The sequence below is a fragment of the Amphiprion ocellaris genome, chromosome 13 (assembly GCF_022539595.1).
Source record: "Amphiprion ocellaris isolate individual 3 ecotype Okinawa chromosome 13, ASM2253959v1, whole genome shotgun sequence".
Taxonomy (NCBI): Eukaryota; Metazoa; Chordata; class Actinopteri; family Pomacentridae; genus Amphiprion; species Amphiprion ocellaris.
Window position 1 is genome coordinate 19868114 of NC_072778.1, and position 25797 is coordinate 19893910.

Consider the following 25797-nt stretch of genomic DNA (forward strand, 5'->3'; position numbering starts at 1 on the left):
TTATTATTATTATTATTATTACTATTAAAGGTAGTAACGGTTGTTTTGTATTCATGTAGTTAAAGTTAGTTTTGTTATCATTAACTTCTTCTGACCTTTGGATTAATCAGGTATTTAGATATTTCTGTTAAATTTAATGTATGTTAAAACTGTAAGACATTGTTATTTTTTTGTAATATGTATTTGTGTGTGTGTGTGTGTGTGTGTGTGTGTGTGTGTGTATAATAAATTGATTAATTTATGATGTATAAAGCTATACAACACATGTGACAGATTGTGCATGCTTATGTTTCTTCAAGGTATTTCATTCACAAATTTACCTGATTCAGAGAGCCTTTGACTGAATGATTTAGCATGAATTTATGCATTTACAGTGCCTATGCTCTATCATTCTATACATACTGCATATGGAATTGTTAAGCAGGTGACACATCATTGATAATCTCCTAGATCAGCAGAGGAGTCAGCAAGATGTTTTCAAACTTTGGGTCAAGTTGTACTTTACTCAGATGCACCTGTCACTTCACACGTTAAGATTTTCCTCTTTGTGGAGATTTTACTGAAAAGACGAATCGCTGCAAGATCTCCACCTGTTCATTTCAGAGGTTCATGTTCACTTTCCCCCATTCGTTGATGTCACATTAATTTCACTGTAAAAAAGTCTGGTTGGCTCTAATTTCATCTCTGCTTGATGGATCAGGAGGCAGCAGGGTGTTCAGTGAGAGCACTTAGACGGAAAATTGCTGTGAGATTTGGATCAAACGTAATTACTGTGGTTATTGAAAAGGTCTCCTTGGACCAATCAGGATCTGCTTCATCTGACCCTGACAACCACAAGCACATTCTGCTCAGTAGCAAACTGATTCTGCTAGTTTAGATAATATTTATGCCTGACAATTTATTACAGCAATTATTCCCCTGCGCACAAATTTATTATGCAGTACACTGTATATGCTGCAGTTTATGTGCAGGTGACCTTGACTTTGTTTAACTGAGTAATGTCAAAATTGAGATTTATGATTCTTTGAAATTAAGATGTGCTTTTTTCATCCCCAGTGTGAAACCCAGGAAAGGCAGTGTAGGCCACAAACACAGGCTGGAAGCTGGTGCTCATGGGAAATGTAGGCTGTGCTCAGCCCTCCAGTCAACTCCTGTATGTGGCTCTGATGGACACACTTACTCCTCCAAGGTGAGACAGTCCATTTACCTTTTTATATTTATCTTTAAATATGTTATTTTCTTCTTTCATTTACATAATTTTATCAATGCTTTCATTTGTTTTCAACCATACAAGCAAGGGACCACATGACATACAACAGTTCTAGAAGAGCTGCTGAACTGTATAATTTATGGTGTAAATATTGGACACATGTTTTTCTTTCTTTTTCTTGATAAATGATATTGTAATTGTCCTCATCTGTTACCTTTTCACTCATTTGCTTCCCAGATTTTTCCCCCGCCCTGTTTGTCTTTTCCCTTCCAACTTACTAAAATTATCTTCCTAAATGTTTTTCTCTGCTGTGTTGATTTCTATCAGCTATTCTTGTTTTCTGTTGAGCACATAACTGTGAACAGGGAAACACAACCAGGTGTCTGAACTTTAGCTAAAATGATTTCTTGAAATGCTCTGCAACCTCTCTTATCCCATCTAACTTTCAGTTACTAACCCCGTGCTCATCAGCTCCTTCTGTGCTACTTAGAATTACACATAGCAACAAACTCACAATGTCGTGATAGAAGTGGCAGTCAAGGTTTAACCTTTGTGATTAGTCAAGAAGGAAATGAACAGAGGATGATTGGGCTGAGGAGCGTGAAGTTTGATATCAGGTGGCAGAAAAAGACATTAAGAAGTGAGCCTCTGTCCTTGGTATAACATGCTGCAGATTCTCTTTGACATCCACTCTTATATTATCTTATTGTCCTTGCATGCAATGATTTGGTTGTCAGCGGTGAAACACAGGCCACATGCAATCTACACAGAAGCCTCATACAAATGGACACCAGAAGGCCTCTATTGATTGTTTTGCACAAGTGAATCAAAGTGAAGGGAATTTTAACAAAGTAGAACAAGCTATGAGCTTTCAGGACACCTGAAGACTGACTCTTGCTCAGTGTTACTTATTAATTCCTGTGTTTCAGCCAGGGATGTTCACAGACACTAATGCATGTAAGCTTTTGTGGAGGCAGTCGGTAAAAGCAAACCTTTTAGCGGAGGAGTTCAACTGCAGTCATGCATTCTGCACTGGGTTGCTGGGCTTTGAAACATTAGAGATGCTACTCAGCTCAGGTCTGTAGGAAATTAAAGAACTTCGAGACATTTTGTGATCACTACAACCCCCCCCCCCCCCCCCCCCCCCAAAAAAAAAAGTACAAAGTATTGTTTGTCCATAGCCTCAAGAACTGAGGATGGACATGTTTTTGTGATATGATTACTGAGGACTGCATGTGACTTTCAAAACTGTTAAAAATTTGCTTTAGAAAAAGAAATCTGTGTTGTTCAGGTTTAGTTCAGGCAAAAAATGACATTGTTGGAAAACATAATTGTTTATGTTGATATGTACTAATAAGTACTTTGTTCAGCTTTGCTTCATTGTCATGTTCACAATAATTGCCCATGTTGTTAAGGTTAGGGAGCAATCATGGCCATGACAGTGCTCCTCTGCATCCACTGTTTTGTTGACCCATTCACCGGCCCAGACCTCCTCCTTGCACTGACTTTCTCACTATATGCTCCTGCCACATGCCTTCTTTCTTTTCTGATGCCATATTTACTTTGACAGATACAGTGGGGGGCTTTGTCATGTGCATAAGTATATGCATTAGTATGCATTTTAAATACAGAATTACACCTCCATCCCCAGAAGTATGACACAAACTGAGATTGATTCAACTCCTTGTGTGTGAGGAAGTCAGGACATTGGTCTTCTTAATGATCCACCTGCCTGTGAGTCTGAGTCTGTGCTGGGGAGGAGAAGTGTCGAAGGAGAAACAAGAAGGAGAACAAAATGAGGAGGAGGGCTGGGAAATCCCTCTGCTCTCTGTGGTAATTTAGTTGGAGGTGTTCAGTTAGCTGGTGGAGTGATGGGTCCCTGTGGTCCAACTTAAACTCTGCTCACCAGTGAGCTCCTCGTCCCAAGCTTATTCATGTTTTATTATTACATTACATGCCTCTCTCATCATAACCACACGCACACACTCTCACACACACTCAATATCCTATTAAGAGGACAGTGCTCTTATCTCCTGGGAGCCCACTAAGTTAAATCCATTACTTCTCCTCCTCTTAAATCATCTTTTCTCCTCTCCTCTCCTCTCCTCTCCTCTCCTCTCCTCTCCTCTATTTTTACTTGACCAAGTCAGGTGTTAAAATACTGTTTCATCAAAACCACATTAACCCCTGAGAGAGACAAACATAAAGATTCATGGGGCCTCTCAATGTGCTGACAGTGACTGGGGGAGGTCATCCATTTCCTGGACTTTCTCTTCCTCTCTCTCCCCCGTCTCCCCCTCCAGACAGCTAATTCAATATGTTGAGAACAGGACAGAGTGCTGTTCTTTTGTCAACAAATTTCATTAAGCAACATTAGCGGCGCTATCAGAGAGGTGACAGGGAGGAAATGATGGATTTGAATTAGAACGTGGCAAATGAAAGTGCTGGCAGGATAAGGCTGAGCCTGTGTAAGGCATGATATGTGTATAGATGTTTATGCACAGTCATGGTCTTTCTCCGACAAATCCTGTCGTCATCATCTCGCAAACAGAATTTGCATAATTCATTTCAGTTTTCATTATTCCTCTTGGAAGGGTCTTGTAATTGGATTTTTGTCCCCCCCCAACTAGTCCAAACAATTTCTTACCCCTCACTTACCTGAAATGAGATTTATACTGTTAAATTACATTCCGAAGCAGTCCATCTTGCTTTTTTCATATTGCATTAGGTTTGTGCTGCAGTGAATAATAGAATGTCACTGGGCATCTCTGTGTCTAATGGTGTGTCTACATGGCTGCCTAATGGACACATCTGTTCCTCGAAGACAAATGACCAATCCTGTCTCAGCAAATCTTTCCCTTAATCAGCTCAACAAAGAAACTTTAATATTCAGGTCCAAGTTTTTGTTTTATATTAATTAGATATTTGAAGCAGTTTTAAGCTCATTTAGAACTTACCTACTGTCTACATGCTATAAATGTAGACAGTAAGTTAGTTCATCCAGAATTCTGGATTCCTGCATGGTTTTGTTTTAGTTGAACAAACAAATTTAAATAAAAATAGCCAACAGAAAAAAGTCAGTAATACTTTACCATTGAAACATCATACCTGGCGATTGCTCATTTTTCCAACCTTCACCCTTGTTTGTGATCAATACACAGGTATTTATGTTGGCCTTTCCTGTATACTAGTTAAAACAGGTGCAAGTTTCAGTGAAGGAAAATGGCAATATTTTACCTCAGAATACCTGGTGGGATCCAAATGATGCTGTCAGACACTGTAATGAAACTTTGGGATCTTCAAATAATTATACTCGAATTGACTGATTTATTTTCAAACCCTTGCAGATTTATTTGATAGACTACCCCCCGAGCCACAAACGACATTGACAAAATGCAAAAATACTCCCTACGATTAGCATAATGTTCTTTATTTGTAGAGTTTCGTCTAGGAAACCCTTGTTTATATAAACTAAGCCAGCTTTCAGACATTTATTTCTGTGTTTTTTTTACAGTGTAAGCTGGAGTTCCAGAAATGCCTGTCTGGGAAAACGATCTCAGTAAAATGTGATGGACTGTGTCCCTGCTTGCCTGGCCAGCACCTCAGCAAACCACCACACCATACTGAGAGGGCTGGTAAGTACTGTGAGTACATCCTTCCAGTTTGAAAACACAACCACATCACTGGATGTTGGAGGAATTACTTCGAGGGTGTTGCATAGTTAGTCTTGGCTGTCTCTCTTTCTCTGCGTTTCATTTGGTGTGAGTTTCGATGGATGTACACATGTAGATTCTTGGATGGATGGATGGATAGATGGATGGATGGATGGCGGGATGGAAGGATGGATGGAGGGATGGATGGAGGGAAACTGGAGTGGCTAGATAAATGGAAGATTGAAGAAGATTATCTATATTTTAGCCCTTTTCACGTTCAGAAGCACACCACGAAGACTGACCACACACACACATACACACACACACACACACACACACACACACACACACACACACACACAAAAACCTTTTCACTGGTAATCCTTCAAACTCTCTGGTGATTCACGGTGTTTCCATTCCTTTCCTGTCACCTCTTGCCTTACTCATGTTATTTTCTTCCCCTTCCGTCCCATCACCCCCACCCATTCCCTGACAGCTGCAGGGATCAGTGATGGAGTGAGTGTGTGTGTCTTATTGTTTGTCATGAAAATAGGATTTCAGCAGATGGATGGAGAGATTGTGGTGGAGAAATGCAATCTAAAGGAAAGCAGCAAAGAAAAGGATGGATTGTTATCGTTACGGGCTTCCTCTCTCCCAAAAGAGAGGCGTGATGGGATGGTTTTATTTTGTGTGTTTGTTGTGAGTCTATCTATCTATCTGTCCATCTGTCCGTCTGTCTGTCTATCTATCTATCTATCTATCTATCTATCTATCTATCTATCTATCTATCTATCTATCTATCTATCTAATCTGGTTCCTGACACGTGTCAGACAAGAGGAAAGTGTCTGCTAATTAATGACAGCTCTCTCTTTATCTTACACTCTCCTCAGTTAGTTTCAGCCAAAGTGATGGAGGGAAAAGAGAGTGATGCTGTTACAGAGAAGTGTTTTACCAGCCTGACTGTTGTCTAATTAATTCCACTCTGTCTTTACTCAATATAAACTATAATTATGTGTTTGGTTTTCTGAGGGCTTGGCTCAGAGAGTGAACAGAGTGGATGAGTTTGTGTGAAGAGAAAGGGAATCTATTTCCAGATCTTGGCCAGTGTCAACATGCGGCATTAGTCTTATTTTTAGGGTCTGTCTCTTTCTTTAGTCCTGCTCCTGTTCCTGTTTCTGATTTAACTCTGTTTCTTTCTGGCTTCATCTCCTGTTCATTAATGGAACTGTATTTCTCAGCAGATGCTGTACTAAGACCACGCATCTGATATCAGGTCCAAATGTTTGTGCATTCAGAGGTGGCAGGGATGAGTGAAGTGTGTGTTTGTCGTATCCCCACCTGATAGAATCTCTCATTAGATCAACAACAAATGGTAAACAGATGGGGATGGCAGAAGGTGAGGAAAACACTGTGTATGTGTCAGATTGTGTTCCTATGGTAACAGTCAAAAGATTGCAGCAGTTTGATATGTGCAGTGACTCCTCTGTGTTTACTGATAGCCGCACGTTCATACTGGGTTTGAATATTCACACCAGACTAGTAAATACCTGCATTCACACAACACCTGTGCCTGCAAGTGCATTTCCATAAGCATCACTTTAACAGTAAACAGAGCTGATGTGATTCCACCCCTCAGTGTTGTTTGTTTCTGTGCTGAGATGGAGACGCTGAATGAATGGAAGCTAAAGTGGATAGTAAATATGTAAACATATAACCTTCCATATATTATTTTGGCATCTTAAGGGTATAATACAACTACATGTCCTAAAAAGAAATGGATGCATTATTCATTTTGATTGTTATTCATATTGCACTAATGTACAGTTGGGGATACTGACAAATACACACATATCATGGTTGCAATTTGATAATATAATATATAAAAGATACATAAAGACATACAGATCAAATTTGGTCATGTTGTCATTAAAAAGGGGTAAGCAATGAGTGAGATTTTTTTTAAATAAACATTTTTATGAAAGCAGGAAAGTCAAGTTCAAACAGCAAAGTCAAGATGTGAAATATTTAATGAGATGTTTGTGTGTGAAAGCTCAGCTGTGCAGGAGGCAGCTGACGTAACTGAGCTGACATCAGAAGAAATAAGCTGGACAGGCAGATCTAAGCTAATTAAACTGGCAGTGAGCTCAACTGTTAAAATCAAGCAAATCACACAGAGGAGTTTTTTGGGCATCCATTAATTGCATGTTGTCATATCCTCAGAGCGGCATTAAGTGGCTTTGCTGAGATCTGGTATTTTCTGCATTAGTATCTCTTTTTCCTTTTATATAGTTTGTCTGTGAGGATCAAATTAAGTCAGACTTTTTTGAGTGAGTTTCACAACTAAACACATGCTGTATATCAGTGGTATCACAGGACACGACAAGAGGAAAGCATGAGTTATTTATACCAATTCATTACAGTTAAATCAACAGTGAATCACGTGTCAAACTAATTTTGTTGCACTTCTGACACAGCCCTAATAAATGAGGTCTAATTGAAAGCACCTGTTTTGATTTGGCTGATGAAGTCTGTATTAAAAATCACTCCCTCATTCGCTCACTCACTTCTCCTTATTCAACAGACCCTCATTCATGTTCTCCATAGAGAGAGGTTAATTTAGATTTTGAAGACCTACTTATTGATTTATTTAATTTTTAAACTAAAGGACATAATGGTACACTACATATTTTATTACAGAGCTGATGTATTTTTTGCAGTCTATGCGCTAAATTCTAAAACTTACACTGAGATTTCAGATGGGCATCTTCACATCTAACTTGGACAGGCAGGTGGTTATTCTTTTGAAAAATAAAGTGAAGTCTGGTTTACTTTCATGAGATTCAAAACAGAAATTGCCGTAAATGTTAGGTAGCCATTAGTCCGGCTCATCATATGTAGGCTGCAGGTATGATTTTAGCCAGCTTTCTTCTCTCCTTTTACTATCTGCATGTTACCATTTTCAAAATCCACAACAACCTCTAGGCAGCAGCCTACCACACTGAAATTTTCAATTTTTGCCAAGGATTTGGATCATGCAGGAAGGCAGCCCTGCTTTTTTTTTTTTTTTTTTTTGGATTATCCATTTTAATCATAGTGCTCTCCTCCCTGACTGCAAATGTTCAAGCAGCACAATTCCACCTGTCACTTATTGAGGAAAAACCAAAGCCGCATCCTTGGCTTACCTCTGCCCAAGACGGCTGTGATTGTTTTAAAAAAATACATACTGGTTAAGTGAGACTATGCAGCCATGCGTGAGGGAACCCCAGTAGCCATATAGTTAATTTGCATTAATTTATTGTAAAGTCCCTGGTTTGGGAACTCTATGCAAAGGTATGAAGCAGCTTTTATTGGTGAATTTCTTTCTTTTCATCTTCTCACTTGATTTTGACTGATAGTTGTCAATGGAAAGCATATGCTGCAGTGTGCAATTTATTTTGAGTGCAGGGTGAATATTGTTTTTTTATTTATTTGACAAGGCAGAGTGGTGCTTCAAATATCATATTTTTGAGTACCTTTTTCTCAACCACACTAATAACCTTCATTTTTCACTGAGTGGTAGTGGGCCTGTGGGAAACATGTGTTTGTCAGTCACATCTCTCCCACACTTCTCTCTTTCTCCTCACTCTCCCATCTCGGTTTGTTGCTCATTTATTTTCTGTCTCAAGCCTCCAATCCATCATTTTGTAGAGTGTTGGGTTAAAGTTCCACCTCCGCTCTTTGTCTTTCTGAGCTTCATGTGCCCTTTTATTCATTCTTCAGATGCATCTTTGAATATTGCAAACAGAGCTGCTTTTACATTTGGGCAAAGTTTGCATCTGTTTGGTATTAATGGATGATACAAAGTCTCTCTCGTATTGTAACCTACAAAGGCATGGTGAAAAATCCAATGATTAGGCTATAATTACAGGTTAATTGTATGTGTTAATTGTTAATTTGCCTGTCATTTTTATTTTAATCTAATTTAGACTTTTCCAAATGAGTGTTTAATTTTCATATGCCCAAAAATCCATTGCTGCGGCCTGTTTGTCAGCAAAGGTTAATACATTGACACAGAGGCACTGCGATGTAATTTCATCTGTCATGAGCCCTGAGGCAGCAAAGCTGTGACGCTGGACATCATCGCTTTCTCGTGTAAAACTGATTCGAGCTGGCACAAAATGATCCAGCGAGCGATTGTGTATAAAGGCCTGAATCAGAGCTGGTTATGGTCAATGGGATTTTTTAAAATAATAATAGTTAATTTTCTGTCAGCTACTGTTGAACAAAGACGGCCACAAAACAAAGAACTGTTAGAAGCTGAACGGGCGAAATCCCCTTCACTAAATTAAATTTTTCCTGGCATTTTTGTCTCACATCTCTGCGGAGAGCTCACAAGAGAACAGATTGTGCTCTCCTCTCTTCTGCCTCCACACTTCCTATCCTCTCCTAACAGGTGCCAATTGCTCAGGGATTTTTTCCAGAGTTGCTGACCAGTGTGAAGAGGGCTTGTGGAGCATTTTTAGAACGTCTTATTGAGGCTGTCTTCACCATGAAAAAAAACTGGATTAGTCATTTGCTCAAACAATCTATGTTTATGGTTTCCTGACAAGCTACCTCGCTGTTATGTTGATGCAAAACCTCTTAGGGAGGATGGCATGTGGATCATTTGGCATAAAACACTGGCACCAGAGATGCGTCCCCTCTCCCACCCAACAGTTATTGTTTTTTAACAATGGCATTTTCACATCATGTAATTCAGGCCTGAATTACAACCAGCTTTGTCAGAAAAACAGTGATTCACATGAACGTCTACATTGGGCTGGAATTTGTGACGGCTGCAGTGTCTCTCGCTTGGTGATAGTGATGACAGTAACAATTAGTAATGATTAGAGGTGTCAAGAGATTGGTGGTAAAAATCACTGTAGTGCCACCATTGCTAGCAGTTTATAAATACAGTATTAAGACAACTAAAGTAGGAGGAGTTGAAACATCTGTTTGGATGTGGTTTCTGGAACTACTCAGGACACACAGCAGAGGTATTTAGGCTATTTATCACTACAAGGAAAGCTTTGACATTGACCTCCTTGGAATAATACATGAGCAACCGAAAGCCAGTAACTTTCATGTTCTACCCATTCTGCCAAAACTACGTGACTACAGAAGTAACGACAGAGTTTTGGATGTCAAACTTATTCAAATCCTTACAGTACTACCCACAGCTACACATAGTTAATAAGGCTATGGTTGAATTTCATTTAGCTTTTTTAGTTCCAGGCATCTGTTTCAGATGCCATCATGCTATTCAATAAGCAGTGTCAATGTTCATCTTATACAAACATTTATACAGTTCAGTATAAATGCCAATGCGATGGTGATGGAGCTGGGATACTTCATTTACATAGGGGAACAAAACTGCACATGTGGAGCTTAGAGGGTTTGTCATGGCACAGATCAGCAGACTTTCAGGTGACTTGAGTCTGAGTTTTGTCTTGGACCTGTCTTGTCTTGGTAATATTTTTTGACACAAGGCTTCTTTTGACTTTTTTTTTTCATTCTGTGTTAAGTTAAGGCACCGAACTACTCAGTTTGGGTTAAAATACGTGTTGCAATATTTATCATATATTTCAACGTTCTATTTAGTATATTTTCACAGTGACAACTCTACCAGTAACTATGTCTCCACAAAATTATGCTTCTACAATTAACTATATCTTCAAATGTGTTTTAAGGGAAGCATTATTTTCTTTTGAAATGAATATATACTACTGCTATCTATACTATTTTCTCACCTGTGACATTGCAGGTAAGGTTTCCAGTTTGAAAGCACCACAGAGTCAGTGTCAGGAAATAGGAGGGATGGATGAAGGAATAAATCAGAAACCAGACGTTGTTTCATTTTTGCTTGTGGTTTACATTTGGTTTTCACTTGCTTTCTCAATAAGTTTAGACACCAAAGCTCGGTTTAGGAAAAATATCAAGCTTTGGTTAAGACTTTCATTTAATAACTACAATAGCTTGGTTAAGTTTAAGTAGTTTAGTCTGTTTCTCAGTGATCTGAATAGATGACAATGCACCTTCTGGCCTACTAGAAGGTGGAGGACATCCCTACTGACCTATACGTATTGATATAGGATGACAATTGGCATTTAAAATAGAAACTGTGTAGTTCCTCCTGACTCACTGATGTTAACTTTTATGCTAACCTGAATCTGAATCTCATTAACCCCCACCCACTATTTAGAAAAAGTAATGTCAAGTATAATTTAAATAGCTAAACAAAAAAAGACAAGTCCTCATTTTGCAAAAATAGTGTCACTCTTAACATTAAAACTTGAAATGGTTCTCTCTCCAGCTCTCTCCTTGTATTTGCCCCACTTCTATCTCTACCTGTCTGTCTCTGCAGACACTATATTACTGATCATTATCTGGGCTAACCCTAACTCACTGCCGGTGAGATCGTCCTGGAAAGCTGATAGCTTGGGGCAAAGAAAATCAAACATACCCTTGTATCTTTTTAATGAATCTGACCTTATATCTTTCTCATATCTCCTACCGGACTGTCACGGTTCTTTTCTTTTTCCTTCTGTTACCTTGTTAAGAGGTGTCATCTCCCTCCACTGCCTCCCATCACTCCTCTCTCCCTTCCCCATCTGCCTTTCATCTTGATCTGATCAGACCATGCTCCTGATGTCTCAAGGTGATCACCACCCACCTTTCCTCTGTCTGGATTTAGAGCCACTCCTTCTCTTTTATACGACCAACTTAGTTAATTATTTATGCATGATAAAGGAGACTCATGGAGGAATTCAAGGCCCGACGTCTCTTGATGTTTGGAGTTATATATTAGAAAGTCTGGAGGACGCATTTATCTTGTGACCTCAAACAGCCAAGAGGGATCGACACCATATGTAATTTAAGAAAGTTGTACTCAATCATTTCCTAATGGCAGCCACAACATAAGCAGTGCCTCCACTGTAAAATATGTGTTGATTAAACTGAAACGTCTGACAAACATTTAAATGTTGAAATGACTGATGTGGCTGAGGATGATGTATATTTGGTTTGGATGTTTGCCTTTTCTTTGGTTTGAGTTTTTTTTATTTACATAAGAAACATTTTCAGCACTGTTTAGCTACAAAAGAACACTTACTGTATATAACATTTCCATGTGTGACAGTTGTATGTTTATAGGCTGTAGATGTTGGAAATTTAGACTTAGACTTGGACTAACTTTATTAATCCCTGCAGGGAAAGTTGTTACAGCAGCAAGTGGTAAACAATAAGACAACACAGAATATTAGGGTAAAAAGTGAATGTAAAATAAAATAAGATAAAATATGTAAAATATAATATAGAAATAATCAACAGAATATACAAGAATGATACAAAAATGTACTGTTACGCACCCATCTAGGGGGAAGGTGCGTAGCATAATGTTTGTTTTAAAAAAAATAAAAATAAGGTGGAATATTTTCCCAGTCCCCAAAAACAATGAACAAGTTCGTAGAAAAATTACAAAAGGTTTATTTACAATATTTACAAATAAAAGAGGCCACCACATGGGCTATTCATTCAAGCAAAAAAAAACAAAATAATTGGATACAAACTAAAGAGGCATTTTAGCACTCAAACGAAAGATCCTATCCAACAAAACCACAACTACTACAAAAAGAAATCTAGGTCTAACAAACTAAAGCCACACTATCTTAAACTAACAAAAAACACGGGTATTAAGCCAAAGGTTGGAGTCTGGGAAAAACAAAGGGTGCTGCTGTCAGAGAGGCTCTTCCATCACTGCCGGCTGCCAAGATTTAAAATGGTTTACAACCAATCAGCGCTGGGTCCGCCTTGCCACCAATCACAGCTCCTGCACACAAAGATCTGCAGACAAACACAACACCCACTACAAACCAACAGGATGAAACAGACCACTTACACAGAAAACAAGGACGAGACGAAGATCTACAGACAAACACAGAACACCCACTCCCAGACAACAAAACAATTCAAAACTACAAACACATTATTACCAAAATACGGCCACAGCCGTAACATGTACAAATGAGAATGTGCTTGGATGTGCAAATGACATGAGTAGGTGCAGATGAGTTTACAGGTATAATGAATGATGTTTAGAATGTAAAGTGTCCAGAATGTAAGTGGTTTATTTTATTCATAACACTTTCATAACATTTATTTGTCCTTATTTTAGCTTGTGCTTTTACAAACACCTAACATGTAGCCTAAGGATTGATCATTCTATTATAGCCATTGTCGTATTACATGAATCTTTACTGATAAACTTCCTTTTTGCTCTTTGTGACTCATTAAACAAATCAACACCAACATATAGCATTAGATGAGACGCACTTATTTCTTAATATTCGACTAAAAGCATGATGTTCATCACCTTATCTCGGGGTTTTAATCTGCACGCCTCTCTTGTGGGCTGTGGGGGCGTTAAAGGGGAGGCATGCGGGGACAGATGTGATGCAAAGATACTCAATGAAATGAAAGAGGCAAAACGTAGCATTGTTAATAACCGGAACGTCAGCAGTGGCTGTGACGCAAAGCTCACTGTGGCAAAGAAGGTTCTTTAAAATGGAAATCATCTCAGGGTTATAACTCCATCAAATGTAAGCACACAGACATTAAAGACATATTGTTAAATCCAACATGAATCACATCTTCTGACATGTCAATGTCCCCAATGTCCACTGCAAAGACAGTACACAACAGAAATAAGTGCATCTCTGTGCAATATCACTTAAATGTCAAATGATCTAAAACTGTATTATCTTCCAATAACTGCAATATTTCTAAATTGGCAAGTAGAGTATTTTCTCTTACAAACAGTTAAACACACAGTTTTTTAAAATTATATTGAAAATACAAAGTAAAAAGTCAGTGCAACAGTGAATGTATCTGTGATCAGTGACACAAAGAAACCCTGTTATCACTGAAACAAAACTGAGTACACCTTCAGTACCCAATCACCCTAATTGCATGAACATTGTCATGAAATGATGTCTGAACACCAGAACTTTCTTAGTTTTGGACATGTGGGCTGGCTGTGTCTGTAAATCAATGAAAATAGTTGCAGCTGTAATCAAGAGGTACAGAACAAGCAATAGTACCACTATCAGAGCTGCAGGATTCATTCTGTTAACATGACACCTGGTATGGTGTGCTACTTTCACAATCTAGCAGTGAAAAAGTGATGGGGAAGTGCTTCAGACTTGGCCCAGGCATTAGCAATAGAAATCAGAGTTTCTGTAATGACTCAGACAGTATGAAGGGTATTGCATACCGTCAACCTCTGTAGAACTTTGAAATAGATTATCTATATTAAACTTTACAATACAACATAAAAAGAAGCCTGATGTATATCTGGAAGGAGATTTCTTTGTCAGATGATGGTCAAATGTGGTCCAGCGCGTTTGGTATGAACCTGGCCAGGACCACCACAGTGACTGCAAAGTCCTAGCAGTGAAGCACAGAGGTGGTAGTGTGATGATAGGAGGCTGCATGAGCACAAGAGGTGTTGGAGATGATATTTATAGATGGCACCATGAATGCCTGTGGATACTGAAGTGCTGACTGGCAAAATCACTTGGCAGAATAGAAATTTTCCAGTGTGATAACAATTCAAAGCACGCTACCAAAATCACACAAGAGTTTTTAAAGACCAAGCGAAAACTATGATCTGGCCAAGTATGTCGGCTGACTTGAAACCGACAGAACACCTTTGGCATATTTTAACGAGAAAGGTAGAGTAACACAACCCCTCCAGCAAAGAGCAGAAGAAAAAGTTGTCTCTACACATCTCTTCAGAGAGTTTGGTATCTTCCAGGAGGAAGACTGAGGAGGACTGAGTCTTTCATGAGTTTTTTTGTTAGTTTTTTTGTCCAGTGGGGAAAATGTGTTTGTACATACCTGTTTTTCCTTCCACATCCTTCTGTTTTGTGTGCTTAGTTGCAGTTTAGCATTGTTTTTCCACATACAGCAGGTAGTTTGTGTCTGCGTCAGTCTGTGAAAAACTGATGGCTTGTGGGTTTTCTTCAGCTGCTGGAGTCTGTTGATCTGCTGATCCAGACATGAAAGACAGCAGGAGCGAGGACGTGTTGGGTGAGGAGGAGGAAAGGAGGGAGGAAGAAGGATAAGATGGTAATTCCAAGCCATGATTCAGTGTTTGATATTTGACCCACAGCTATGATCGATAGCTTCTCATGTGAGAAAGCCGCCTGTGCGTCTGGCTGGCTGGCTGCATGTCTACTTCCACTTCATCCTGGGTAAAGGTTCACTGTCAAACAGTCTTTGATTGAAAGTGAAGCTTTGGCAAATCCAGCTCTATGGTGCATTTCTACCACTGTATGAGTGTCTCAACTGGAACAATTAAGAAGCAGTTGCTTTAAGGATATACCAGTGTTAATATTTAAAGAGGTGAGAACATTTTGCTCTTCAATCTGGAGATCTGACATGGCAGCTTCTTAGAAAAGGCCTTCTAGCTCTTCTAGCTGTTGCCAGTTTTCTCTCACTCCATTGTAGCCTTTGTGATGAAACCTAACACTTAAATTTCCTGCTAAAAACACAAAAATAAATGGAAAGCAAGAAAGTCTCGAGTTCCTTGAAGCTGAATAGGTGCCAAACTTTTCTGCTTTGTTTTTCTCCCTTTTTTCCCCTCAGCTGAGATATATTTTTTTTTATTGTAACATTGGAATTACCAGTAGTTACTTTGGTTTAGTTACTGGTTAGAATTTCACACCAGTTATGATTTCACAAGGACTTCATGTCACTGCTTGGTTATAGTTTTGTACTATCACATTAAAACAATGGACTCTGGAAACCAGTTACATATTAATCCTTAGAAAATAAGTTGGTGAAAAATGAACCTAGTTTATGAACATGAAGAATGTTTTTTTTTCTTTTATCCTGTCACCCTCAGTGATTAATTAAGAGGAAAAAATCAAGGATTAGAACCACTGATTTAATTTACGAAGAGGAGCAATCAGGGGAAAATCACATTTTTATATGGAAATAATAAACATAGTAAGCTAAATATAATCATATATTTCATTAGCTTAGGAAATTAAACTGTAATTTCGGTACGTGCAGCAGATCGTATTATCTCTGTGTGTTGTGTATATAGATGTGTGAATGTTTTCAGCTTCACCTCTCTGACTGAATGCCCTACAAAAGGACTACGAACAGTGGCAGCGGTGCTGGACCTGTCCGAAACAATTTCAGTCACACAGAGAAAAAAAAAAAAGATAAGAGCGGTCCATTGAGACTCATTCTGGGCCACAGTGCAAAGTCCGAGAGACTTAAGAGGAAAAGATGGGAGAGCGCAGTGGAGTCAGAAGAAGAAAAAGTAGAATAAGAAGGAGAGCGACAGACGGAGTGGACATCAGAGGTAAAGGTAAAACAGAAATGCTTCAATCTTTAGAGTCTGCTGAGGGATGTGCAAAAAAAGAAATGGGAAATGAAGCACTCAAAGCAATTTAAGTGGGGAAAAGTAATAGGAGAAGTTGGTATTTCAAAGTAGTCTTCTAAGTCTAAGACAGAAACTGGGTTAGGTACAGCCTGGTGTGATAAGTGGCCTGTACTGAATCTCAGAAAATTGACAGAGGAGAACGGGAAATTGGATGAATGTACAAGCAATAGATGGAAAATGAGCAAGAAGTCTTCAAAGGCAACAAAAGAATCACAACGACCGATTCAAATGCCAATGAGTTGGGAACAGAAAGCAAGACGATGGCTGGAAAAGCTGATACGAGGAAGAAGTAAAGTCGTATCAATGAATGTGCAACATGCTACTGACTGCACTTCTGCTTGTAGGAGAATTTTATATCGGAGGTGAAGACAGATAATGTTTAGCTGTTGGTATTTTGCTCTTTTTCTTTACTCTGTGGGAAAAAAGGGCACTCTAAAATGTTATCTGTCAAGTCCTGAAGGATTGTAACACGCACACACACACACTCACACACACGGACCACCTTAGGATTCCAGGGGTAATGTCACATGGATAGCTAGCCAGATAAATGTTATTTGTCCTCTGCTCAGCTCCTGTCTGTTACCTGGGGCATCCACTGTTTCATAGAAGCAGCCACACACCGTCCCAAACTATAACTGTACAATCCTGTGTGCGTGTGTGTGTCTCCATGTGTGTGAGCAAGTACTGGCATATATGTGCGTGGATGCAGGATGTGACTCAACAACAACAGGATGGGGAGCATGACTCAACAGAAACGCAAACTCTTCTAATAAACAAGATGCCGACATTTCTCAGCTCAGCATGGAAAGACTTGCTTAATGTGTGTGTGTGTTTGTGGTTTCTAGATGTTTTCACTCCTGTCACATTTTTTTTTCACTGTGGGTTTATTTTTCACTGCAATATCATATTTATGCAGTATAGGAATCTCTATGGAAACAGTACCACCATAGCTAAAGGTAGGGAGAACTCAAAAATGTCATCTGCTCAGTGTAACAAAGGCATAATGTCCTAAATCATAAAAAAATGACAGAAAAGTTGACTTTCTTTCACAGTTGTTACCAACACTGGGGAAAAAATGGTGGCTCTACTTACCACAGATACATAACTACTTGCGTTTTTATTTGTTTCTATGCAGTTCAGAGTAGTTCAGCCAAAAAGCCCCAGAATTTTTTTCATGTGGTTGTTGGTTTCTGCTGAGTCACTAATGGCTTCACTGTTGTGCTGAGGAGTGCAAAATATATTTTTTATGGAATCTGGTCAGAGTAAATGGTTTGTTTTTGGCACAGTTTTAAATTAGACATGTAGAATAATTTTGTTGAAATATCATGATTTTAAACTGAGATTTTTTCCCATTGGAATGACCCCGACACACATGATTAGTTCAAGGACATCAGGGAGTTGAAAATCCTATGACTCTCCGTTTTTACAGTTTCTGGCTCTGATAAATGGTGTGATTTGTCGTTTTGTTGTTGTTGTTGTTGTTTGTTTTTTAATGATAACATTTTAGGGTTTAGAGGGTTACACTATATGCCAGAATTAAAAGTTATCCTCAAGATAAAATCTTTGTGACATGTAATCGGATGTAACAGTTCGAAAGCTCAAAACATCTGAATGTTTCACTAGAAACTGCCTCCAATCTGAAATAAGAGTGCTTCAGGAATGTTAACAAGCATCCTTCTGCATTTTCTATTCACAACAAAGCTGGAGGGTTTGGATTGGCAGGTTCGGTACGAGGTGGAGAATGGCTCTTGTCCTCCAGGCACATTTATCAAGCTCTCAAAAGAAACAGAATGAAAGAAAAAAAATATGCCAATCACACGCAGGAGAGAAAGAGAAGGAAGATGGAGATTGACTGACAGAGATGCAGAGGTCTGCTTAGATTCCAAAGACCCTGTCAGTCCCACAGGGCTGAAGTAATGAGGGATTTCTTTCTCCTGGTTTATATGTTAAATTAGGGGTATCAATAAAAAATATTGTTTAGCTGGTGTTTACTTTGGGTGGAATGAATGATGGAGAGACGCATCAAGATGCATGACAGCACTGGATACATTTTCTTGCATGGAGGAGTGTGATGATGCATAAAAACACAAACACAGAAATGAGTCTCAAAAAAAGTGCAAGAATCAAGGCACCAACTTACTTTTTCTTTGGGGTCAAGATGACATGGGCCATTGTCTGTTGTACACGTGTGTACACGCGTGAGTGTGTGTGTGTGTGTGTGTGTGTGTGTGTGTGTGTGTGTGTGTGTGTGTGTGTGTGTGTGTGTGTGTGTGTGTGTGTGTGTGTGTGTGTGTGTGTGTGTGTGTGTGTGTGTGTGTGTCTGTGTCTGTGTCTGTGTCTGTGTGTCTGTGTATAGTTTCCCACACCAAAGTCATTCATTTGAACAGGAAATGAACACTAAATGGTAAATGGACCGACGTGACAGCAGACAAGAAAACTTTAACACATGTACTGTATATGTGTGCATGTCAGATTGGGTTCCTATGGCAACCGTCAGTAGACAGCAGCAGTTGACTATGTGTTATCACTTCGCTGTGTTTGCTCAAGGAGAAAAGTTGGTTGAGGGAAAAAAAGTAAGAAATGAAAGAATAAGGGGAAAGTACACACAAGAAATGAAATGAAAATTTGATAAAGAGCAAGAAAAGAATAGTTTTTTTCCCCTCTGATGACAGAAGTAGATTGGCAGTTTCCGATCTGCTCATTATTTTGTGTTTGTGTGTGTTTGTCTGTGTTTGTGCAGCTTGCACTGACACTGAGCTCCACAGTCTGGCTGCCAGACTGAAGGACTGGTTTGGAGTTCTCCACCTCGACGCCAACAGAGACCTCAAATCCTCTGACAGCTTTGACTCTACCGCTGGACGTGAGTACATCCCCTCACAATATGTACGTTTACAACGCTGTGCTTTCCTGCTTGAACAGTCACGCTTTTTGGTCCTCACGGGGGCTGGCGTTGATGTTGACAGTGACCCCGCTCTGTTCTCTGTAATGTCAGCATGTCTGAACACATCTCAGCTCTGCCACTGAAAACACTCAAATCTGTGTGTGCTTCTGAGGAAAAAAATATTTTAAAAAATGTAAGTGGCCTCTCTATTTTCGCCTCTCCATCTTTTCTCTTTTCCACTAGACTTTGACACCAGCATCTTGCCTATCTGTAAGGACTCGCTGGGCTGGATGTTCAACAAGCTGGACATGAACTTCGACCTCCTGCTCGATCAATCAGAGCTGAGTGCCATCTACCTGGACAAGTATGAGCTGTGTATGAAGCCTCTCTTCAACTCCTGCGATTCCTTCAAGGATGGCAAACTGTCTAACAATGAGTGGTGCTACTGTTTCCAAAAGCCTGAAGGTGAGTGAGGAGAAGGAAGAATATCAAACAGAGAAACCATAAGTAGAATCAGTAATGGAGGGAGGAAAGGAGGGTTTCATGACATTGATGAGCGTTACCTATATTAAGTGCGCTCATTTCAGACTAGTCTCCCCTTGCACAATGATTCTAAACCAGAAGAGAAAGTAACAAAATGTTCAGTTGTGCTTGTTTTCAGTCAGGACATTAAATACAGGAACTAAACAGAGAGCTTTAGCTGTGGTCAACTGTACCTATCACAACCGATCTCTCTAGGAAATTAGGAATTACTACATTCGTTATTTTTGTGTGTTTATTCTCAGTTGCACTTCTAATTATGTGTTATAGATAATATGTCAAACTTGGGCATTAGCTGACAGTTTGTTTGATCATATTTCTTCTCCAATTGGGCTTTACTGTAGTAATATTTAAGCATTTCCAGATCAACATTTTGCCATTGAAGATGTTATTAAACCCAGAAATGCTGCCTTAAGAGTTGTGGTAACGTATGATTTGGGAAATATCAAGAATACATAAGTTGTAGTTAATGACTGAAAACAAGTGTGTCGTACTTACAGGGGATGATAGATAGAGGAAGGTAAAGAACAGATTTAGACTAAGACAGATGCTGCTTAGGAGGATTGATTGAAGAATGCAGAAAGAAGGGTGACCAATACAAGGAATCATTAAATTGTCAGAGGAGGGCAACAGGTTGGAGTAACTACAGAGTAAAGTATATGACAAAACAAGCACTTTTAACTGTTTTGTATCTTGTCTTGTTGTAGGACTGCCTTGTCAAACTGAAAAGAGCAGGATCCAGAATCAGAGTCGAAGAAAGAGCCTCATAGGTGAGTCTGAACACGTGGCAGCTGTCAGGTACTGGCTGCTTTTGACGGGTTTGGGAAGAAACATACACATTGAAAAGACGAACGTGTCTATTTTCAGTAGTTTCAAGTGGGAAAAGGCGTCATAGATATTAAACACACTGTAAAGGCGTTTTGTACACATGTCACCTGTCCCTACTAAGCAGCGTTCCAGCTCGCAACAAAACAGCCTGAAAAATGAGCTGGGACTGGGTCGAATGAAGGTAACAGAAAATGGGTGTACGTGCGAGCATGCGTAGCGCTGCATGTTTGTGTGAATGTGTATGTGTGTTATTGAAAGTGACTGCTTCCCCTTAAGCAGGATGTATGGTTGCTGTCCTGCAACCTTCACAGCGGTAATTGATTGTTGATCTTCCTCTGTGAATACACAAGAACTTTGGCTGCAACTTCAGGACACGTATATGTAACCTCTGCTGAGCACTGATCAGATTATTTTCTCTATTGTATCAATGTAATGTTCTTAACCCTTTCCAACTACTTTCTATGGCTTTCTTTCCTTCTCACCTCTCTTGTTATTTGACTCTTTTCTGTTACCTTAGACACGTTTCTTTCCTCTCTTTTGTCTCTTTTAGGTTCTTATATTCCTCGCTGTACTGATGAGGGCTACTTCAAACCAACCCAGTGTCACGGCAGCACCGGTCAGTGTTGGTGTGTGGACAAATACGGCAACGAGATCGCCGGTTCTAGAAAACAAGGCAACCCCAACTGCGGTAAGACCACAACACAACACACAGAGAGCACATGAACACATTCACAAGTTTCCAACAGCCGAAAACTAGTTTGATTGTGTTGCATTTGCCCCGATTGTCTCTCATTTTTCTACCTGTCAGTCAGTGTGCATTGATCCAGGTGGACTGCCGTATGTTTCTTTTGTATCCCTTTCTAATCTGCTACAGACAAGAGCTTCTTTTTAAATTTTAACATACCACTGAAATGCAGGGAACACTGCAACTGCAGCTTTGTTCTATTTCTTTGCTGAGTAACTCTCCATGTCTGTCTTTATCTTCACCGGTATCTGCAGATCAGTTATCATTTGTGAAACAGATAACATTAGGCATGCCTCTGGAGCCGGTCCGGCTGTTTCTAATATGTCTGATTCTATCTTGCTTGTGTAGCTTTGATAAATGCTGCAAGTCAAATAGAAAAATTTGTCACACTTGTCAGCAGAGACCAATGTCAGAAGACGTGTTGTAAATATGGATTTGCAGCACTAACTCATTCACACCTTGTGGAACAGAATAAACTATTATTAGGGTCTTCGACATGTCAAAGTCCTAGTTAACAAGCCAGCAATGGAAATTCAAATGGAATGGTCAAAACGCCAATGGGAGCACTTTGCTGCAAATCAATTGCTGGGGGATTTCATTGTGGAAAAAAAAACAATAATTAGCAAGAAAGAATCCAGGCAGACATACTGATTACCAATCAAACAGCCAACTCACAGGCACAGATTACAGCTCACTTGAATGCCAGTCTAGTCCAGAGCCAGTAATTGCAGCTTCCAATATTGATAAGGTATCTGTTCAGCCAACACGCGCGTGCACACAGACACACACAGACACACACACACACACGCACACACAGACACACACAGACACACACACACAGACAGACACACACACACAAGCACATGCACGCACATTATATATACTTATATTAATTTCCTGATGATTTACTCTAACCTTAACCATAAATACTGCCCGTAATGTGACTCTAATCAGATTTAAGTCCCCACAACATGATTAATACCTCCACACACAGACGTACACACACACAAAAACAGCATCAGTCCTTTGTCTCCGGTCTAACAAGCCCATCTAACACTGGCCGACTGGCCTCAGGCTGGAGTCGCCTGGAGTTCTCTCATTCTGCCCTGCACAGAATAAAGAGGTAGCTTTGCAGCAGCTCTCTGCTCAGTAGCCTAAACACCAGGACACCATACACTTTTAACATTGTAAGTGCCACTCAATCACTGTACAGTTGCTCCAACGAGTAAATAGAATGTTTTGAACTAAACTCAGAGGGATTTTTTTGGTCCCAGTTTCAAATAAATGCTTGAGGCAAAAGCGGCGATAATGACTTCTGCATTGCATTGTGGCTACAGTGGATTCAACATTAGTCCCTCATTAGTCGGACACCACTAAAGCCTAGTTAAGCAACCCCTGTGCCTTCACATTGTGTTGAGCAAATGAATAATGAAAAAGAAGCGTGTGTCCGTTTCTGCTTCTCTTCTTTGTTGCTGTTTATTGTCTGAATAGGAACAGAATGTACTGACCAGTCATTGATTTGGCTCATGACGATCGATTCTGACACAGTACCTTATATGAAGAATCTAGTGGCTCAGTTACATTGTACAGGAGGAGCTAAATATTAACACATGTTTGTCAAGCGTCTTTGCATGCTAACATTTACAAATTAGCACAAAACACAAAGGACAGCTGAGGATAATGAGAATGACATTGGTTTCCCATGTATCTGGTATCTGGTCATTAACAAAGGATTGCAATGGACAAATTAAAATTTTGACCTGATGATCAAGCTATAGGAAAGGTTCAGGTATGCCCAGGAAGGCAACTGATCCATCCAAGTGTTGCTGAAACATTTCACTTAAAGCCACAAATGTCATCTTAATGGTGGAAATATAAAAAAAGTTAAGGAATGAACAAAGTCAGTATGATTCATTGTCTGAACTATGAATGTATAGAATTTTGTGCAACTCTATTTAGATGTTTTACAGGATAAGTGAAAAGTTTAAATGGCCAGGGTCAACGGGGAAAGTCATAGAGTAGTTGTTCGTGATTCTGGAATATTCTAATCTCTTTGTCTCTGTTTCTGGTTATTTTTCCACAGATGAGGACCAGGAGACATCGGGGGATTTTGGCAGTGGTGGTGCCGTCATTCTCCTGGATGACCAGGAGGAGGAGCCATCACAGAGCGGACGGAGCCGGCAGAAGAAGAGGCGGGGCCGGATCCACCCCCGAGGAACCATTGAGGACGACGAGGACGAGGACGAGGACAAGGATGACGAAATCGGCTACGTTTGGTAGCTCCGCTCCATTTTACTTTGCCATCAGCTGACCAGGAAACTCCGTTAACTCAGCACAGATCTGAAGCCATTCCAGTGTCTCCTCCTCCAGTTATCTTGGCGGCAGTCCACCTTTTGTCCCCCGAACCTGCTCTTGCAATCCCCGTCCCTCATCCGAATCTCTCTCTTCAGTGAACCTCATCCGACCTCTTCATTTCCAAGTGTTTCGCTCTTTCCTCAGACAGAAACCAGAGAGCCTATTATATCTCAACAACTGTCAAGCCCCTGTTAGAATTCCGCTCAAGCTGTCCACTTTCCGCTTCTATCTTCCCTCAAACCTGCGATCTTTAACCCGTCTGAAATGGACCTTTCTCTATTGTGTCTACTTCTCCCTCTATCTCCCTTCACTTACTGTCCCTCTCCTTTCTCTGTATGTCCATATCAGAGTCTCTGGTCAGTCTGTGAGCCCAGATACATTAGCTGATGTATTGGATGTAAATATGTTTCCTCCAGGGAGGCCAGATTGTTTATAACCTTCCCTGTTGTTCCATCAGCGGTTCATTCTCATGTTCTGTGTTCCACCGTCGGGCTCCTTCCAGTGTTCAACGATGTTTCCATAAATTTGCTGCCACAGTTCCAGGCTCTGAGATGCTCCCACTCTCTGTTATTTCATGGAGGATTGTAAATTATTTAATTGTTGATCTTGAATGTTGCAGAAAGCCCAGGAAGCAATGAGATTAATGATGTATTGTCGTTGTTGTTGCATGTTTCTCATCGTGTTTCTGTAAAAGAGAGATTTACTTGGCCAGGTCTAGCTCTATGCATCTCAAACAGAAAGTGATGCCTATTTGGCTGCTACAATACTTTGTTGCTATGTTGATGCTGTCTAGTGTCTTTTTGGTTCTTCTCCCAATCTCAGGAGGTAGGAAGTTGCATTGCAGAATGATAGCAGTGTAGAAAAGCGAACTGCAAGGCCTACAGACCAAATCTGTGGTGTCTCAGCCCGCTATTCTTTTATTAATTGGTCAGTAGGGCTGCTGAGGCTTTTTGACTGTGCATGGACACTAGAGGAAGAAGCTGCTCCTGAGCTGGGAGGACACATGAAGTCAAGCAGAGAAGAGGCACTGTCCTGCCTCCCAACATTGATATGTTCAGTGATTTGAAATTGAAATCTTCACCATGTCAATTACGTGAACTTTTCTTTGTAACTTTGAAAATTTAAGTAAAGTGGCACTTTGAGTGTCTTTTGAACCTTACAGGTCTGTGTCCATGTGTCTCTTGTTCTCCCAATGATCCATTTTTAGCAACAGCCTCACATATTTTATCTTATTTCACTAAATAATGATGAAAAAGACACGACTAAAAACACTTGTCTTTCTTCACTTTGAAAGCACAAACATGTTTGTGCATATGAGCTGTGCTTCTTGGTTTTATTTTTCTCTGAAGCCCAGATTTCTCTGCAGCACAACAATCCAAGCCCTCCATCAATTCTAACCTTTTCCAACCTTGAGAAAGCAGCGTCCCCTGTTAGAAGCAGACATAAATGGTAGCAGCAGAGAATACTCTTATCACTTGCCTTTGAGAGAGAAGAATCACAAAGCCAGCAGTGCCCAAAAGAACACAAAAGCTTAATGAGTGTTTTTGTAATATCACTGGCTAATGGGACAGCTGACCCCACTGGCTTGAAACAGCGTGCTCAGCACTTTGAAAACACATTGTAACAACAATTGGAGGCTAAAAGTACAACCAAATCTTCTTGCTTGAAAAAGCCTGTTCAGCAGTTCACAACACGCTGTCAGAGAGAAGAGACAATGGGCTTAATGTGCATCGAATTACATCAGAAGCTGTGAAAAGTGTAGAATAACCGAATGTCATAAGACTTCATGACAAAAGTTGCTCCCAAAATGTCCCATTTGCTCCTTTTTTTTATCACAAGCACAATTTTTTTTTTTTTTTGCATTGTATCCTCTTTATTCCTGGCCTCATGATACCCAGATGTTAGAAATTACTAAGCACATTTACTCAAGTGCTATCCCTGACTACAGTGTAGAGGTACATATACTTTACTTGAGTATTTCCATTTTATGCTCTTTCTAGTTTACAAAATATACTTGATAGCTTTAATTGCTTTTAAGATTTTGCACAATAGAAAATACAACACCACTGAAAATTATAAACCAAGTTAAAGGTTTAACCAGTGGTTTTTAA

The 25797-nt window shown here is 39.8% G+C and overlaps 1 protein-coding gene across 4 annotated transcripts in view; it reads left to right on the plus strand.

The window, feature by feature from the left end:
• Positions 1 to 24845, plus strand: part of spock1 (SPARC (osteonectin), cwcv and kazal like domains proteoglycan 1) — a 116694-nt gene extending 91849 nt beyond the window's left edge. For 3 of the 4 annotated variants that reach the window (XM_055016767.1, XM_055016770.1, XM_055016768.1), the window contains 7 exons: positions 1057 to 1189; positions 4725 to 4854; positions 19078 to 19197; positions 19462 to 19683; positions 20466 to 20528; positions 21137 to 21274; positions 23415 to 24845. In XM_055016767.1, the coding sequence (XP_054872742.1) occupies positions 1057 to 1189; positions 4725 to 4854; positions 19078 to 19197; positions 19462 to 19683; positions 20466 to 20528; positions 21137 to 21274; positions 23415 to 23611 (1003 nt within the window). In that variant the 3' untranslated portion in view covers positions 23612 to 24845. The remainder of the gene's footprint in view (positions 1 to 1056; positions 1190 to 4724; positions 4855 to 19077; positions 19198 to 19461; positions 19684 to 20465; positions 20529 to 21136; positions 21275 to 23414) is intronic. The other variant, XM_055016769.1, reaches the window with a different exon arrangement.
• The last annotated feature ends 952 nt before the right edge of the window (positions 24846 to 25797 follow it).